Source organism: Onychomys torridus, chromosome 9 (genome assembly GCF_903995425.1).
Source record: "Onychomys torridus chromosome 9, mOncTor1.1, whole genome shotgun sequence".
Classification (NCBI taxonomy): domain Eukaryota; kingdom Metazoa; phylum Chordata; class Mammalia; order Rodentia; family Cricetidae; genus Onychomys; species Onychomys torridus.
Genome location: NC_050451.1, coordinates 44,813,940 through 44,831,711, shown reverse-complemented (window position 1 = coordinate 44,831,711; position 17,772 = coordinate 44,813,940). Strand labels below are relative to the sequence as shown.

The 17,772-nt window shown below is 37.7% G+C and overlaps 1 protein-coding gene across 1 annotated transcript in view; it reads right to left on the bottom strand.

The window, feature by feature from the left end:
* Nucleotides 1-17,772, bottom strand: part of Rnf17 (ring finger protein 17) — a 112,973-nt gene that overhangs the window by 80,025 nt on the left and 15,176 nt on the right. The window contains exons 5-8 of the mRNA XM_036198506.1: nucleotides 16,618-16,718; nucleotides 11,407-11,578; nucleotides 1,004-1,080; nucleotides 706-780 (exon numbers count right to left, since the gene is read on the bottom strand). Of these exons, the coding sequence (XP_036054399.1) occupies nucleotides 706-780; nucleotides 1,004-1,080; nucleotides 11,407-11,578; nucleotides 16,618-16,718 (425 nt within the window). The remainder of the gene's footprint in view (nucleotides 1-705; nucleotides 781-1,003; nucleotides 1,081-11,406; nucleotides 11,579-16,617; nucleotides 16,719-17,772) is intronic.

Below are 17,772 nucleotides of genomic sequence, written 5' to 3'. Positions count from 1 at the left end.
GCATTTGCGGCTTATAAAACCAAAGGAGTAAATTTGTCATTTTATTTAGTCTCAATTAACTTGTGCTTAATTTAAGCAACACTTGGTTGGTAGCTATCATACTGAACAGCAAGTAAATCAAGCGTAAATACTGTCACACAGCAGCACAGTCTCTAGGTTGAGCTTCTCTATGCACACAGGGATACACAGAATGGAGCTGTAGCAGGTTTTCTAATATGGATGCTAGTTTACTGCCTATATGTTGATTTGACACCTACCTTCCATTTGTTCTCCTTTCCACTTACCACTTATTTCTCACAGTTAATTGAAAATAAAATCCTTTTCTAAGTTCTCGATGGTCCTAAGAAGAAGTGATCATTCCATTCCTTTGCAGCAGCTCTACTGTCTACATCTACTACCACAACCATAATGCATTTTATTTATTTTTCATTTCTATTTTATGCATTGTGATTTCTCTGTTTATCTCACTATTTTCCAGAATGTTGGGAGTCTAGCACTGAACGAATCCAAAGAGCCTCGATGCATAAATCACTAATACTAATCTCTTTCAGGTCTTTTAAAAAGCACTACCAACAGAAATTAACTACAGAAAGGCAGCTTTTTAGATAATTTTTAGTTTTTGAATTAAATTAAACATTCATTTGTCTCTTAGACTTAAGTACTATCAGATATTAACAGCATTTTGCCATTCTTAAAAGTACTTACTTTGATGAGTCCTCAAATTCAACCTTTCCCAGACTGTTGAACATACAGATAATCTTGCTGTAATTTATATTCAACCTAAAAAATTTAGTATATAAATAAATGTTCTTATAAATTTATTACTTCTCTATACAACAGTTGCCAACATTGGCTAACTTAAAGAAAGCACTTAAATAATTTACATAAATTAAAATTATTTTAATGTGGTTGTTACTTTAGCAATGTATAACCTAAAATTTCAAATTATAATCACTTGCTATTTAATAATGCTTTTTTGTCTCCTAAATCATGACTCACTCACCTTGGGGGGTTCCCTGGAATTATGGAATTAACTTGTGACAATTCACTTTCAAATGTCAACTTCAAGGTCCGGATAATCTGGAATCAAGAGAGACGTATCCTTCATGTGTGAATTTCTTTCTATTTTCTTTCCACATGGAAATGGTTTATTATGTTAGAGAGATGAAGAGAAGACAGGCAAGAGGAAAAGAAGAGAGGGGGGAGGTTGGGTGCATATCTTGTGGGAGGAAAAGGAGAAGAGATAGGAAGGAGACGGGTTTTTCCTTAAAATGAGGCTTTTACCTCAGGACAGGACGCAGGGCAGTGCCAAAGGGCAGGATTTCAAGGGGCAGGTCAGAATATTAACACATGGTGCTGGAGAAGTAGCTGAGAGTTCTACATCTTTCAGGCAACAGGAAATGGTCTGTCTCACTGGGTGTGGTCTGAGAATACATGAGACCTCAAAGCCTGCTTCCACAGTGACACATATCCTCCAACAAGACCATACCTCCTAATAGTGCCACTCCCTTTGGGGGCTATATTCTTTGAAACTACTACAATAGTATTTCAGGTAAAAATATTGTTTTCCATGAAAAGTGCCTTTTTGAAAACATAAAAACAGGTTATAATTTAAAAGTCCAGGGTTATTTTAAACAGTACAATATTTTTTTCTGTAGAAAATAGTCTAAAGAATGACATTTTCCAATGAACCCTTTTAAGTCAAATGATAGCTGAATTATACATATAAATATTGATTAGATTCTGGAATATAGAATAACATATTCATCTGTTCAGAGAACTATGTTTACTTAAGTTGTATAAGTGGGCTTCCTATTCATTTTCCCCATTCATTTTGATTTATGACAGACATTTTTCTATAGGCTAATCCATATTCTAAAAAGATTTTAGCCTTCTCTCCTGAAAATATGGTCAGCATTTTCTTTCATCAGCTATTGATATAGTACAAATTCTTATCCTAATAGTGAAATGTTTCATTAAACCTTGCCCAGTGATTGGGTAAAACCAAAACTTATAAGCCATAGTCATCCTAGGTAGCCTCCCTGGATCTGTGGATTGCAGTCTCATTGTCCTTTGTTTTATAGCCACTTATGAGTGAGTACATATCATGTTTGTCCTTCTGAGCCTGGGTTACCTCACTCAGGATGATATTTTCTAGTTCCATCCATTTTCCTGCAAATTTCATGATGTCATTGTTTTTCTCTGCTGAGTAGCACTCCATTGTGTATATGTACCACATTTTCTTTATCCATTCTTCAGTTGACAGGCATCTAGGCTATTACAAATAATGCCACTATGAACATAGTTGAGCATGTATACTTGTGATATGACTGAGCATTCCTTGGGTAAAAGCCCAAGAGTGGTATGGTTGGGTCTTGATTCCCAATTTTCTAAGAAACTGCCATACTGATTTCCACAGTGGTTATACAAGTTTGTACTCCCACCAACAGTGGAGGAGTGTTCCCCTTGCTCCACATCCTCTCCAACATAGACTGTCATTAGTTTTTTTGATCATAGCCATTCTGACAGGTGGGATCTCAGAGTTGTTTTGATTTGCATTTCTCTGATGACTAGAGATGTTGAGTATTTCCTTAAATGTCTTTCAGCCATTTGAGATTCTTTTTTGAGAATTCTGTTTAGCTCTATAGCCCATTTTTTAATTGGATTGTTCAGTATTTTGATGTCTAGTTTCTTGAGTTCTTTATATACTTTGGAGATCAGTCCTCTGTCAGATGTGGGGTTGGTGAAGTTCTTTTTCCATTCTGTAGGCTGTCTTTTTGTCTTACTGACTGTGTCTTTTGTCCTACAAAAGCTTTTCAGTTTCAAGAGGTCCCATTTATCAATTGTTGCTCTCAGTGTCTGTGCTACTGGTGTTATATTTGGAAGTAATCTCCTGTGCCAAGAGTACTTGAGTACTTCCTACTTTATTAAGTTCAGTGTAACTGGATTTATGTTGAAGTCTTTGATCCACTTGGACTTGAGTTTTGTGTATGGTGACAGATATGGATCTATTTGCAATCTTTTACATGTTGACATCCAGTTATTGCCAGCACCATTTGTTGAAGATACTTTCTTTTTTCCATTGTATAGTTTTGGCTTCTTTGTCAAAAATCAGATGTTCATATGTGTGTTGATTAATGTCAGGGTCTTCAATTTGATTCCATTGGTCCATATGTCAGTTTTTATCCCAGTATCAAGCTGTTTTTATTACTATAGCTCTATAGTAGAGCTTGAGGTCAGGGATGGTGATACCTCCAGAGGTTGCTTTATTGTACAGGGTTCTTTTAGCTATTCTGGGTTTTTTTTTTCTTTTTCCATATGAAGTTGAATATTGTTCTTTCCAGGTCTGTGAAGAATTGTGTTAGGATTCTGATGGGGATTGCATTGAATCTGTAGATTGCCATTTTTACTATGTTAATCCTACCTATCCATGAGCATGGGAGATCTTTCCATTTTCTGACATCATCTTCAATTTCTTTCTTTAGAGACTTCTTATCATACAGGCTCTTCACTTGTTTAGTTAGTGTTACCCCAAGGTATTTTATATTATTTGTGGCTATTGTAAAGGGTGATGTTTCTCTGATTCCTTTTTCAGCCCTTTTATCATTTGTGTATGGGAGGACTACTGACTTTTTGAGTTATCCTGTATCCTGACACTTTACTGAAGGTGGTTTATCAGCTGTAGGAGTTCTCTGGTAGAATTTTTGGGGTCACTTATGTATATTATCATATCATCTGCAAATAGGGATAATTTGACTTCTTCCTTTCCAATTTGTGTCCCCTTGATCTCCTTTTGTTGTCTTATTGCTCTAGCTAAAACTTCAAGTACTATATTGAGTAAATATGGAGAAAATGGACAGACTTGTCTTGTTCCTGATTTTAGTGGAATCGCTTTGAGTTTCTCTCCATTTAATTTGATGTTGGCTGTTGGCTTGCTGTAAATTGCCTTTATTACGTTTAGGTATATTACTTGTATTCCTGATCTCTCTAAGACCTTTATCATGAAGAGGTGTTGGATTTTGTCAAAGGCTTTTTCAGCATCTAATGAGATAATCATGTGGTTTTATTCTTTCAGTTTGTTTATATGGTGTATCACATTGAAAGATTTTTGTATGTTAAACCATCCTTGCATCCCTGGGATGAAACCTACTTGGTCATGGTGGATAATTTTTTTGATGTATTCTTGGATTCAGTTTGCCATTGAGTATTTTTGCAACAATGTTCATTAGGGAGAATGGTCTGTAATTCTCTTTCTTTGTTGCATCTTTGTGTGGTTTGGTTATCAGGGTAACTGTAGCCTCATAAAAAGAGTTTGGTAACGTTCCTTCTGTTTCTATTGTGTGAAACAATTTGAAGAGTATTGGAATTAGCTCTTTTTGAAAATCTGGGTAGAATTCTGCACTGAAACAGTCTGGTCCTGGGCTTTTTTTTGTTGGGAGACTTTTAATGACTTTCTATTTCCTTAAGGGTTACTGGTCTATTTAAATAGTTTATCTGGTCTTGATTTAATTCTGGTATGTGGTATCAATCCAGAAAACTGTCCATTTCTTTCAGATTTTCCAATTTTGTGGAGCACAGGTTTTTGAAGTATGACCTGATGATTCTCTGGATTTCCTCATTGTCTGTTGTTATGTCTCTCTTTCTGATTTTGTTAATTTGGATGCTCTCTGTTTGCCTTATGGTTAATTTGGATAGGAGTTTGTCTCTCGTTGATTTTTTCAAAGAACCAACTCTTTGTTTCATTGATTCTTTGTATTGTTCTCTTTGTTTCTATTTCATTGATTTCAGGCCTCAATTAGATTATTTCCTGGCATCTATTCCTCCTGGGTGAGTTTGTTTCTTTTTGTTCTAGAGATTTCAGGTGTGCTGTTAAGTCATTGGTATAAGATTTCTCCAACTTCTTTATGTGTGCATTTAGTGCTATGAATTTTCCTCTTAGCATTGCTTTCATAGTGTCCCATAAGTTTGGGTACGTTGTACTTTCATTTTCATTGAATTCTAGGAAATCTTTACTTTCTTTATTTCTTCCTTGACCAATTGGTGCTTCAGGTAGGCATTATTCAGATTCCATGAGATTGTAGGCTTTCTATAGTTTTTGTTGTTGTTGAAATATAACTTTAAGGCATGGTGGTCCGATAAGATATATGAGGTTATTCCAATGTTTTTGTATCTGTTGAGATTTGCTCTGTGACCAAGCATGTAGTCAATTTTTGAGAAGTTCCATGGGGTGCTGAGAAGAAAGTATATTCTTTTGTGTTAGGGTGGAATGTTCTGTAGATATCTATTAAGTCCATTTGAGTCATAACATCTGTTAGGTCCTTTATTTCTCTGTTAAGTTTCAGTCTGGTAGATCTGTCCTTCGGTGAGAGTGGTGTGTTGAAATCTCCCACTACTAGTGTGTGGGGTTTGATGTGCAATTTAAGCTTTAGTAATGTTTATTTTACAAATGTGCCTTTGTATTTGAGGCATAAATGTTCAGAATTGAGACTTCATCTTGGTGGATTTTTCCTGTGATAATCTCTTTCGATTGATTTTAGTTTGAAGTCTATTTTATTAGATATTAGGATAGCGACACCAGCTTGCTTCTTAAGTCCCTTTGATTGGAAAGCCTTTTCTAAGCCTTTTACTCTGAGGTAATGTCTGTCTTTGAAGTTGAGGTATGTTTCTTGTATGTAGCAGAAGGATAGATCCTGTTTTCAAATCCATTCTGTTAGCTTGTGTCTTTTTATAGGTGAGTTGATACCATTGGTATTGATGGATATTAATGACCAGGAATTGTTAATTCCCGTTATTTTTTGGTGGTAGTGTTGTGTTTCCCTTCTTTGGTTTTCGTTGGTGTGGGATTATCTATTGCCTGAGCTTTCATGGGTGTGTTTAATTTCCTTAGGTTGGATTTTTCCTTCTAGTGCTTTCTGTAGGGCTGGATTTGTGGATAGGTATTGTTTAAATCTGGTTTTATCATGGAATATTTTATTTACTCCGTCTATGGTGACTGAGAGTTTTGCTGGATATAATAGTCTGGGTTGGCATTGGTGGTCTCTTAGTGTCTGCATAACATTTGTCCAGGACCTTCTAGCTTTCATAGTCTTTATTGAGAAGTCTGGTGTTATTCTGATGGGTTTGCCTTTAAATGTTACTTGGCCTTTTTCCTTTGTGGCTCTTAATATTTTTTCTTTGTTCTGTATGTTTAGTGTTTTGATTATTATGTGGTGAGGTGACTTTTTTTTTTGATCTAGCCTATTTGGTGTTCTGTAAGCTCCTTGTATCTTCATAGGTATTTCTTTCTTTAGGTTAGGAAAGTTTTCTTCTATGATTTTGTTGAATGTATTTTCTGTGCCTCTGAGTTTGTATTCTTCTCCTTCTTCTATCCCTATTATTCTTTTTTTAAAAAAAAATTTTTATAGCCCAGGCTGGCCTTGAACTTGTGAACCTCCTGCTTCCACCTCCTTCAGCAAATCCTACTGGCGTGAGCCGCCACAACCGGCCCTATTATTCTTAGATTTGGTCTTTTCAAGGTGTCCCAAATTTCTTGGACATTTTGTGTTATGACATTTTTGGCTTTAGTGTTTTCTTTGACTGATGAATCTATTTTTTCTACTGTGTCTTTGATGTCAGAGATTCTCTGTTCCATCTCTTGCATTTGGTTGGCTATGCTTGCATCTGTAGTTCCTGTTTGTTTAGTCAGATTTTCTATTTCTAGCATTCTCTCAGTTTGTGTCTTTATTGTCTCAATTTCAATTTTCAGATACTGAACTGTTTCCTTGATTTGTTTAATTACTTTTTCTTGCCTTTCTTTTATTTCTTCCAATTTTTTTTTCTTCGATTTCTTTAAGAGAATTTTTTATTTCCTCTTTAAGGGAGTTTATTTCCTCTTAAGAGAGTTTTTTATTTCCTCTTTAAGACCCTCAATCATCTTCTTAAAGTCATTTTTAGGATTGATTTCTTCTTCTTCTGCATTGGTATGTTCAGGTCTTGTAGGTGTAGAATCACTAGGTTCTAATGTTGTCATATAGGTCTTTATGTTGTTGCCTGTATTTTTGCATTGGTGTCTACTCATCTCTTCCTCTGCTCAGTGCAGACAGTGTGTGTGAAGGTGCTTCTCTTGTTCTAATTGATAGTCTTGGTCCATTAGGAGTTCTTGGTCAAATTGGTGCTGTTGGGCTCTGTTCCTCCGGGAGCAGCTTAGTCCAATCAGTGTTAGTGTGCAGGGTGGGCTTATGGCTCCAGTGGTTGTTGGTGTCACATGGGATTTTTTTTTTTTTTTTTTTTTTTTTTTGTGAAGGAGTAGGGAAAGAGGCAGCTGTATGGTTCCTGGGGCTCCAATGGTTGTTCCTGGTTGGTGTAGGGTGGGCTTATGAATGCAGTGGTTGTTGGGTTTGGAGGGGCTGGTTTTGTTTGTTTGTTTTGTGAGGGAGCAGGGAAAAGTAGCTGCCTGGTCTCTGAGGCTCCAATGGCTGGAGCCTAGGGGCTAGTCCAGAGATGGGGCCTTACCTGTTCCCAGTCGGTGTAGCATGGGCTTATGACTGGTGATCTGGTTTGGTGGCTGGATGGCTCCTTCTCTTGCATTCTTGGGTCATGTTCTGCTCACTTGCCAACTCCTCAGCTGATCTTGTTTCCTCAGACTGTAGGCTGTAGGCTTCTGAAACCTTTCCCAGATGGATTTAAGCTGAACAGGTTGATCAGTAGGGCAATCTCACCAACACTTAAAAGTTGTTGGACTTCACAGGATCGGCAGCTGGGCCCCGGGTTGGCCTTGGGCAGAATGTTCAGTCTTCTCTGGTCGCATCCCACGGAGGAGGCTTCTTTCCCGAGTGCTGGGATTAAAGGTGTGTAATCAGTCCAAGCCGCTCCTCACCTACAGTCTCGCAGTACAAGCTCTTGTTCTTGTAAATAAATCTCCTCCATTCCAGTCCAACAGCTTGTCAGGTATGTTTCTTTCCCAACTTTTATATCATGGTATCATGCATGCAGTGTGCTGGGGGTGTGTGTGTCACGTCACCTCCTTCCATCCTTAGGACAAGCCTCAATAAGTGCATTTGCTAATGTACCATTTTAATGTGTTGTTGTTGTTGTTGTTGTTGTTGTTATTATTATTATTATTATTATTATTATTATTATTATTATTTGGTTTTTCAAGACAGGGTTTCTCTGTGTAGTTTTGGTACCTGTCCTGGATCTCACTCTGTAGACCAGGCTGGCCTCCATGAATTTTCTTTTATTAAAATACTGCTAAAAGAGGATTTTAGAAGTAAAATGATCTTTTAGGTATTCGATCGACACATTCAAGGCTATTCTTTGGGCTCTCAAAGTAAAGGGCAGAAATCAGTGTTTACAACATTCTCTGAAGGAGTTTAAAGTTGTTTGAGACATGCATCAATAATCACCACCACCAAGTAATTAGAATGTAACTTATCTGATACAGAGAGTTCTGCTCAGATTCATCATGCACCAGTGCTATCGTCAAATGCATCTCACCTCATCTTCCTAACTAGATTTACCAGAGTAAAGACTATGCTTTATTACTTTTTTTTCCAAAACCTTGCTTGTAAACATACTGTTTTTAGAATTACAGTTAGGGGAGAATCAGGAACAAGATACTGGCAAATTCTCTACTTTTCATTTAAAGTTAGAGATTCTGGAGACAATAAATCAATAGCTTCTAATTCTGTACCTCAGTATATCTTTTGCATTTGTTTGTTTACAGGAAATAAAACTCTGAGGACACAAAGGTTAATAGAGTAGATTCCCACCCTTAGAGAATGAAGCAGAGTTAGCAAAGAGGATATTGTTAATCTTGTCCTGCTAATCTGTACTATAAGAAAAGACATTTCTATTTTGTACAACTTTTCTCTTTAGGCACAAGATTATAAGACAGATGTAGGAAGCAACTGTTTCCTGATTTGTACATTCTGAAGGCATAAGGAGACAGAGGAATGGGATCTTGAATTAAAAATTTAAGTCACAACAAGATGAGAGAGCTGGCCTCAGGTTTATGAGAATGAGAGAATTAGCCCTGCCCCTCACCAGCTGCAGCACACAGGAGAGCAGGCCCTGCACCCTGCCTGGGAAGTACTCTACAGTTGACTCTGTTGTTGAGTTCTGGTGAGCCAGCACTGAGCCCTGAGGGTGTGAGACCATGAGAGCTGACACTGCCCCCTCCTACTCCCTCCTACAGCAATCGGGAGAGAGAGCTCTGCAACTCATCTGGGCAAAATGGTAGAGTTGTCCCTGGTGGTATGAGTGTTGGTGAGCCAGATCTGAGGACCTGAGAGCAGGAGACCTGGCCTGGCTCTTTGCTGCAAGCTGCACTGGGTGAGCTAGCCAAGGTAGTACTGGAGAGCTCACCTGGGGAAGTGATGATGAAGAAAAGCTGGTAGGCTAACCAATCCAGCTACCACCCAGGCCCAGAACCAGGGCTATAAGTTGGCCCACCCCAACATCCACTGCATCTATAAACTGTTGGAGCATGTGAAGGGGTCAAACCTACAGATCTAAAACAGCAGGATCTCCATGATACAGGACAACAACAGGATATCCAAGAGAAGCCCTAGTGAGAGCCCATTATCAACAGTGTAGCAGAAGCCAAAGAGGCCTGGAACTAGACCAATGACTCATAGCAATAAACACAAGTAAAGGTGAATGGACTAAAGGGTAAACTGTGTGACTCAACGGGCCATACTACAGCTTCCATGAATGCTTCTTTTTTTTATGTGAACTTCACAAAGAATCAATAAAGGTAAAAGAATAAAAAAATGCACATAGGTGGATGTTGGTGGGACTATAAGCTATGGAAATTTCTAGAGAAAGAAGCTTAGAGGATTTGTGGAAGGGTAACAGAACACATGGGACGTGAAAGCGAGAAGGACATTGCTGGAAAGAGAAGGTCACAAGGAAGGACAGTGGGATGGGAGAAAGACTCAAGGAAAACAAATGTTTGAAAGTACAGTATTCAAACCTGATGTTTTGTATGCTACTTAAAGCTAATTGATTGATAAACTTAAAAAGATAAATTCTTGTGCACACGGTATTGATATAAAGTAAACGCTTTCAACTGAAGATCATTGGAATGAAAGAAAGCATTTAAACCCTCCTTGTCTGAAGGGTGGACTTGAGCCTGAACACGTAATATAGCCTTGGATCTAATCATAGAAGCTATAATGTCCATCAGTGTGATCAAATCAGTTATCAAGGTATTACTACATCTATCCTTATCAGGACTAATAATAAATAATTTAATTAGGTATTTAAAAAATTTAAGTCACGAATTCATCTATAAACTCATGAGAGGAAAACAGTCTCATTTTGTTTACTACTCTTATATATCTTCATCTTTAATTCAAGTGTCTTAGAACTCTTATACAGCCTGCAACTTAAGTATCCCCTAAAGATTCCTAGGGTGATGTTATTAAAAGTGTCAGGAACTTTCAAGAGGTAAGGACTGATATAAGGTTTTAGGTCACTGGTAAAACATCACTGAAAAGGGACAGTCAGGTCCCAACCTCTCCCTCTCTTTTCCTTCCTGGCCATGAGATACATGGTTCTGCTTTGCTATACTCTCCTATATGATGTGCACTAGAGACCCAAAACAAAGGAGCCAATCAATCATGGGTGGAAATCTTCAAAACTGTGAGTAAGACAACCTTTCTTTTTACAAGTTGATTATCTCAGATATTTATTGTAGTGGTGGAAATCTAAGTAACACACACATCAGTTGTCACCTTACTGCCATACTACTTTGCTTTCAGATTATGTGTTATAAACTGTAAAAATAATAAAAGGCTAAATGAATGGAACAGTGTGTATCTAGGGATTCTAATGCTGCCAGGCATGGTGGTGCTTGTCTTTAATACCGGCACTCAGGTGGCAGAGACACTCTGATTTACACAGAGAACACTCTGGTTTACAGAGCAAGTACCATGACAGTCTGAGCTACATAGAAAGACCACATGTCAAAAACAAAACAAAAAAGAAGAATTCAAATATCTAAGAAGTATCAATTACCAACAAAGGTAGTTCCTTATGCATTAAATATTTCAAAAGCAGCATTCATTCAGTTGAAACCATAACTTGATTTTTGATATTTTTCCTCTGTGAGCTGATCCTTTCTTACAATGCTAGACAGTGGCAGAGAATCACAGGGTCCTAAGAGTAAGCAATGGACCTTCTACACTGCTGCTAAGTCTATTATTTGGTAAGTTATCTGTATTAAAAAAACACTTTGGTTTATAATATTTTTCGATTTATAATAGGTTTATCAGACTGTAACCCCATCATAAGTCAAGGAGTGCCTGTAGAGTTTAGCGTAATTTGAAAAAGAAACTTCTTGAGTCCTCCATGCCAAGTCCATGTTCTAAAGTATATAAAGTAACCACCACAGAACTAATTCACCCTGGACATTAAAGTTACCTGAGTCAGGTCACAGTAGGTCCTCAAAGAAGGTGCTGATTTGAGTTCTTTTGCTATCTTCATAGCTGCATCCAAATCATTCTTTTTCTCTTCAATGTAGCTTTTAATTGTTGCTAATTTTGATAAATAATCATCTGTGCGTTTTACAAGTTCTTCACACAAGCTCTTTTTCCTTCATTGAAGACAAAGTTATTTTGTGATAGTTTATTAACATTTTTATAAAGGTAAATTTATGACTGGGTAGTATTCCTACTGTTACCAAGTGATGAATTAACTATTAGAATAATTTCACTGATGATGAATTTAAATAACATAGTTAAAAGAAGCATGTTCTAACTGAACAGTATCTGAAAAGCTAATTTTATTAGCTGGTAAACTTAACATATAACATGGCTAAATGAGGCCTTCAACTAAGTTGAAATAAATTACAATTGAAATCCATGTGTGAATAAAGAACAAAGGGATGGAAATATGGCTCAGATGTTAAGAGCACATTCTGCTCTTCTTGCAGAGGACCTGAGTTTAGTCCCTGGCACCCAAGGCAGGCAGCTCACAACCACCATCACTCCAGTGCCAGGGACTCTGATGCCCTATTCCGGCCTCTGTGACCGCCAGCACTCACACGCACATGTCCTCACACAGTTAAAAATGAAAATTGAAAAATCATCAAAATATAAAATTAGAAAAGAAAATAATTGAGGCTGGAGTGATGACTGAGGGGTTAAGATAATTAATTAGTACTGCTGTTGCTGAAGACCTGGGTTCAGTTCCCAGCACCTGCACGGTGGCTTACAACTGACTCTAACTCCAGTACCAAGGAATCTGATGCCCTTTCCTCACCTCCCATGGGGCACTAGGCACACATCTGGTACACAAATATACATGCAGGTAAAACACTCATGTACTTAATAAATCTTTAAAAAATAATTTAAAAATTAGTCTTAAAAAGAAAAATAATAAAAGACAGTTATGTCACAGACATAAAGGAGACTTTCGAACATTCTATATAACTAGGAAAACTTCTGCCTTTATCTATCCCGTAGTCTTTTGTGCCCTTACAGAGATATATATGTACTCACTTTTTACAAAGGTTTAACTGTACATTTTAAAATACTACCATGGGTACATAGTCCACAAATAATATATAATGAGATTTAAAAACAGCACTAAACCAGAAGTTAGATACCAATTTAAAATAATATTCAAAGATATCTCCTTGGGTATTAAATAGTTATATCTTCACTAGCTACATATCATTACTCAAATCTTTTTCTCTTCTCTAGGGTGAAGTTTCTTCATTATAGCAATTTAAAAGGTCTGAACTGAAAACTGAAAAATTCAAGTATTTTAGTCACTAGGCAAAATGACCTCTCATTATTTTTTGCAAATCAAATCTAGCCCCTAGCAAAGGAAGTTTGCCAACACTAAAGAAAATGGGCTAGGTTTGGAAGGTAAACAGATACTCTCCAAACCATTTGGTGACCTATAAAAAGTTTTTTAAAGTGGTCTCTTTAAAGAAGACATTAAGTTCCTAAAAGCTCACATACACAGAATGACATTAGAAAGAAGTATGAAAGTATCATTTCTCCATGTACATATGAAAAACAACCCCAAACTGGCTAATACCATCTCAGGAGAACTTCGGAAAACAGTATTTTTTTAAAAAAACATTGTGTGGCTTCTTCTGGAAGCAGGAACACGGTTCCCAGTTCCTCAACTCCAACCAGAGGGAGAGTAAGAGACCTGACCGGTGACGTTAGTAAAGCCTGTTTTGTGCTGTCTGGAGGACTGATCTCTTGTGTTAGATCTTAGGCGACAGAAAAGCATGGGAGACGCTCAGGAACACTGCAGCAGGGTAAGAGATTATAGGTAGATATACAACAGAACTTGAAACCTAGGAGAAGCTCAGAGTCTTTTGGAAATTAAGACATAAAGGTAGTTGTGTATACAGAGGAATGGAAAAAAGCCACACTTGGGCCACAAAGGAGCAGACTTAAGCCTTCATCTTATACTGACCCTAAGGTTCAGAACGGTCCAGCTATTACATGAAAAATGTTCCAGCAAGAATCAAACTATAAAGACTGAAGAAAGTTGCTAGTTTTTCATGCCCAGGTTTCAACACAAACACTACCAGGAATATGAATAACTCCTACAACATTAAATGGCTCATCCAGAGGAAGAGAATAGAGTGTTGGACTTTCTGAGGAAGCACAGGCACTGGACTTTGTAGACTGATTTGAAACAACTGTCTTGAATGTGTTCAGAGAAACAAAGGAATAGATGAAAAAGAAGTAGAAGAAATTAGGAGAGTGGCCTAAGAATAATAATTACAATATCAAGACAAAAAAAAAAAAAAACATGAAAAAGAATCAAGGTTGCAGGTGTGGCTCAGTGATAGAATGACCTCACAGCATAAGACTCTGGATTGCAGAGCTTGGCATGGTGGAACATGCTTGCAATCCCAGCATCTGAGGGCTGAGGCAGGAGAATTCTGAGTTTGAAGTCAGCACGGGCCACATGTGCATTTGAGGCCAGTCTGGACTATACAATAAGGCCCTGTCAAACAAACAAACAAACAACAAAACGAAGCAGAGGAAAGAAGCAGTGGTGGAAGCAGAATCAAGCATCAGCCAGGTTAGAAGATAGGACAATTAAAAATTGTCAATTGGTCAAATTCTCAGGAGAAACCTTCAAGGCCAGAAGGCAATGGAAGAATATACATAAAGTGTGAAAGGAAAAAAAAAAATCTGTGAACAGAATTTCATATTTAGCAAAGTTGTCTTAGAAAAGAGGCAGAGAAGGGCTGTAGAAGTTAAGAGCACTGGCTGCTCTTCCAGAAGAACCAGATCTGATTCCCAACACTCACATGGACGTTCACAACCATCCATAACTCCAGTTCAGGGAATATGATGCTCTCTTTTGGCCTCTGTGGACATTGCATATACATGGTGCACAGACATACATGCAGTCAAAATACCCAGACACAAAAAGGAAATAAAACAAAGAAAAAAATTAGTTAAAAAAAGAAAGAAATGAGAGACAAACAGGAGGAGAAAAATAGGAGGAAATAGGAAAACCACAAAACAAAAACAAAAAATAAGAAAAAAAAAATGGCTATCAATAAGAAAACAACAAATGCTATTCAGGATGTAGGGGTAACATGAACTTTTGTACACTGCTGATGGGAGTGTAAATGAGTCCAGCTATTATGGAAATTAGTACAGAGGTTTCTCAGAAAAACAAAATTAAACCACTGCACAACCCAGCTACAACAGTCTTGGGTACATATTGGGTAGTTTGAATAAGAATGGTCACCACAGGCTAATAATATATTTGAATGTTTGGTTCCCAACTGGTGGACTGTTGGAAAGGATTAGGAGGTGTGGCCTTGCTGAAGAAGGTGTGTCATTGGGGGTGGGCTTTGAGATTTCAAAAGCCCAAGTTAGGCCCTGGCTTGCTTTCTCTGTCTGCAGCCTATAGATCAGATAAGAGTTTTCAGCTACTTCTCTAGCACCACGCCTGCCTGCCTGCCTGCCTGCCTGTCTGCCTGCTGCCAAGCTCTCCACCATAATGGACTTACCCTCTGAAACTCTAAGCAAGTCAAATTAAATGGCCAATAAAATGCTTTCCCTTATAAGTTGCCTTGGCATGGTGTCTCTTCACAGCAACAGAAAAGTGACGAAGACAACATCCAAAGAAACCTAAGTGTGCTTGTTAGTGTTTTTTGTCAACCTGACATAGAGTCACTAGGAAAGAGGGAATCTCAGTTGAAGAACTGCCTTGACTGGCTTGTGGTCATATCTATGAGAGATTACCTCCATTAGCGAGTAATGCAGAAGGACCTAACTGACTGTGGGCAACACCATCCCTGGGCAGGTGGGCCTGGGCTATATAGGAAAGCTAGCTGAGCATGAGCTAGAGAACAAGCCAGCAACAGAAAGCAAAGCAGGACAGAGTTAAAGTTAGAGATCTAAGAATGACAACTACAAAAGAAAGCACGGCGAAAGGAAACCAAAAGCAAACTCTAACAAAAGAAATAACAAGTCAGTTGGACTTCATCCAGGTCCATTCTCCAACGGCAGAACACTTGCCTAGCATGCACAAGGCCTTGTCTAATCTCTAGCACCAAAGGGGGAAAATCAACTGTTTTATGCACTGGGCATTAAAGGCCATAAAAATTTAAGGAGATCAAGTGTAGGTGAAGAGACAAATGACATTACTAAGCACATTGCTTTAGTCTTATCAAAAGTTTCATGAACCTTTATCTTGAATCATATGTGTTTAAAAATAACATGTCAAATAGCTTTGAAAAAAGTAATATTATTGTTTAGTAATTGCCTATCAGAAAGCCTTTTCTTCTGATGCAAATAAGTACATGAGAAAATGATAGGCTCATGTAGAATAAAAAAGTTGTTTGTGCTTCCTCAAATATGTGAATTCTACAACATGAATTAGGCTATGAAAATATTTTACTTTGTTAATTGCTTTAAGAAAGAAATGTGGTAGCTCAGACCTGTAATAGCACTTGGGAGATTGGGGCAAGAGGATCATGTACTTGAGCTCAGCCTAGGTGACACAGTGGTACCCTATCTTTAAACACACAAGTACATTCACATATGCATACATGTGCAAATGAGGGGTGGGAAACAAAGACACAAATAAAGAAGCTTGTTAACTCTAAAGTTAGCTTTGGAGTTACAAAACAGACAAAATTTTGGAGGTATAGACAGTTTTTCACTTGAACTTTGAAAAGCCAGTTTCTTTCTTTTGAGGCAGAATCTCAGACAGTTGCCCAGCCTGATTTCAAATTCACAGAAACTCACCTCCCTCAGCCTCCTGAATGAATGCTGTTATTCCAGGCCTGAGTCACCACACCTAATTAGAAATCAGTCTTTTACACTCATCTACTGCTGGGCAGTGGTGGTACACGCCTTTAATCCCAGCACTCGGGAAGCAGAGCCAAGCAGATCTTTGTGAGTTCGAGGCCAGCCTGGTCTACAGAGTGAGATCCAGGACATGCACCAAAGCTACACAGAGAAACCCTGTCTTGAAAAACCAAAACCCAAACAATAACAACAACAAAACTCACTACTACCTTCTAAGCTTGTTTTAAAGTTACATGTAACTTCATTCTATTTGAACAAAGGAACAGAATGACAAGTTAATATTAAGAAAGTTGGTTTCACCAAGTTTGTATTTTTAAATCATTACCTGGAATCAAGAGAAGCAAGAAGTTTATCAAATTGTTTCTCCACAACCTCTGTTAGACTGTGTGTCTCCTCTCTTGTTTGATTTTGTGTACTATCAAGCATCTGGAAAAAAAAATTCAATAAATCTTGTATTTTCACTTTGGAGTAGTTGTGTCATCAATATATTATTGAATGGAAAAGATACTTTCTAGACTTTTCAAAAATAGCCACAGAAGTGATAAGATAATAAATAGAGCAAACCATTAAGTTCAACTTTATACTCTTGGCACTTGTCAGCAAGATCACATCTTGTGGGCATTTTTGTACTGATAATTTGACAAAACAAAGAAAAAAACAAAAGCACCTAAAAATCTGCTGATAGGTTTTATAAACTTTTTCTTATCCCTTTTTATCATTATAGAACAAAGTCATTTTGGATAACTGAATTTCTCTATAGCAGTATTCTCTAAATTATTGAAACAAACAAACCAAAACAAAAACCCCAAATCCCCAAACCAAAGTTAGAAAACACACTTCAGCTATCGGTGTAGACTTAGGGTCCCTTAGCTCTTTTGTTCCTATCTCCAGACTTAGTCTTACTGCAGGCAGGAGCCTCTCCTCCCACCCTACCTCATTCGCCTAGGGACTCTGTTCTTGATGTGGACCCAGGTTTCCCTAGCTCTTTGTTGTCGCCTCTTCTCAGCCTTTCTTCCTAGTCCATCTCCATTCCTTTGCATCATCCATAGACCTACCCTCTATCAGGGACCCCACAGCTACCACACTTGCCTAGGTTCAGAATGGGCAACAGCAACCAAAGAATGAACATCCATCCAACAAAGACAATTGCTGATATCACACCAAGAAACACCTCAGACATCCTAACTTCAGAGTCCTAGATACCAGTACAAAACCACAAACATGAACAGTCAAGATAATATGCCTCCTTCAGAAGCCATAAACCCATTGTAATAGGCCTCAAAAAATGCAATTTAGCTGAAACATAAGACAAAGACTTCAAAACAGCAATCATGAACATGTTCAAGGACCTTAAAGAGGATAGGAATAAATGCCTTAATGAAAATATAGACAGTTATATGAAATAATAAAACAATTTTAACTGTATGGAAACACACACACACCAGGATAGCTAAAACAATACTGAATAATAAAAGAATTG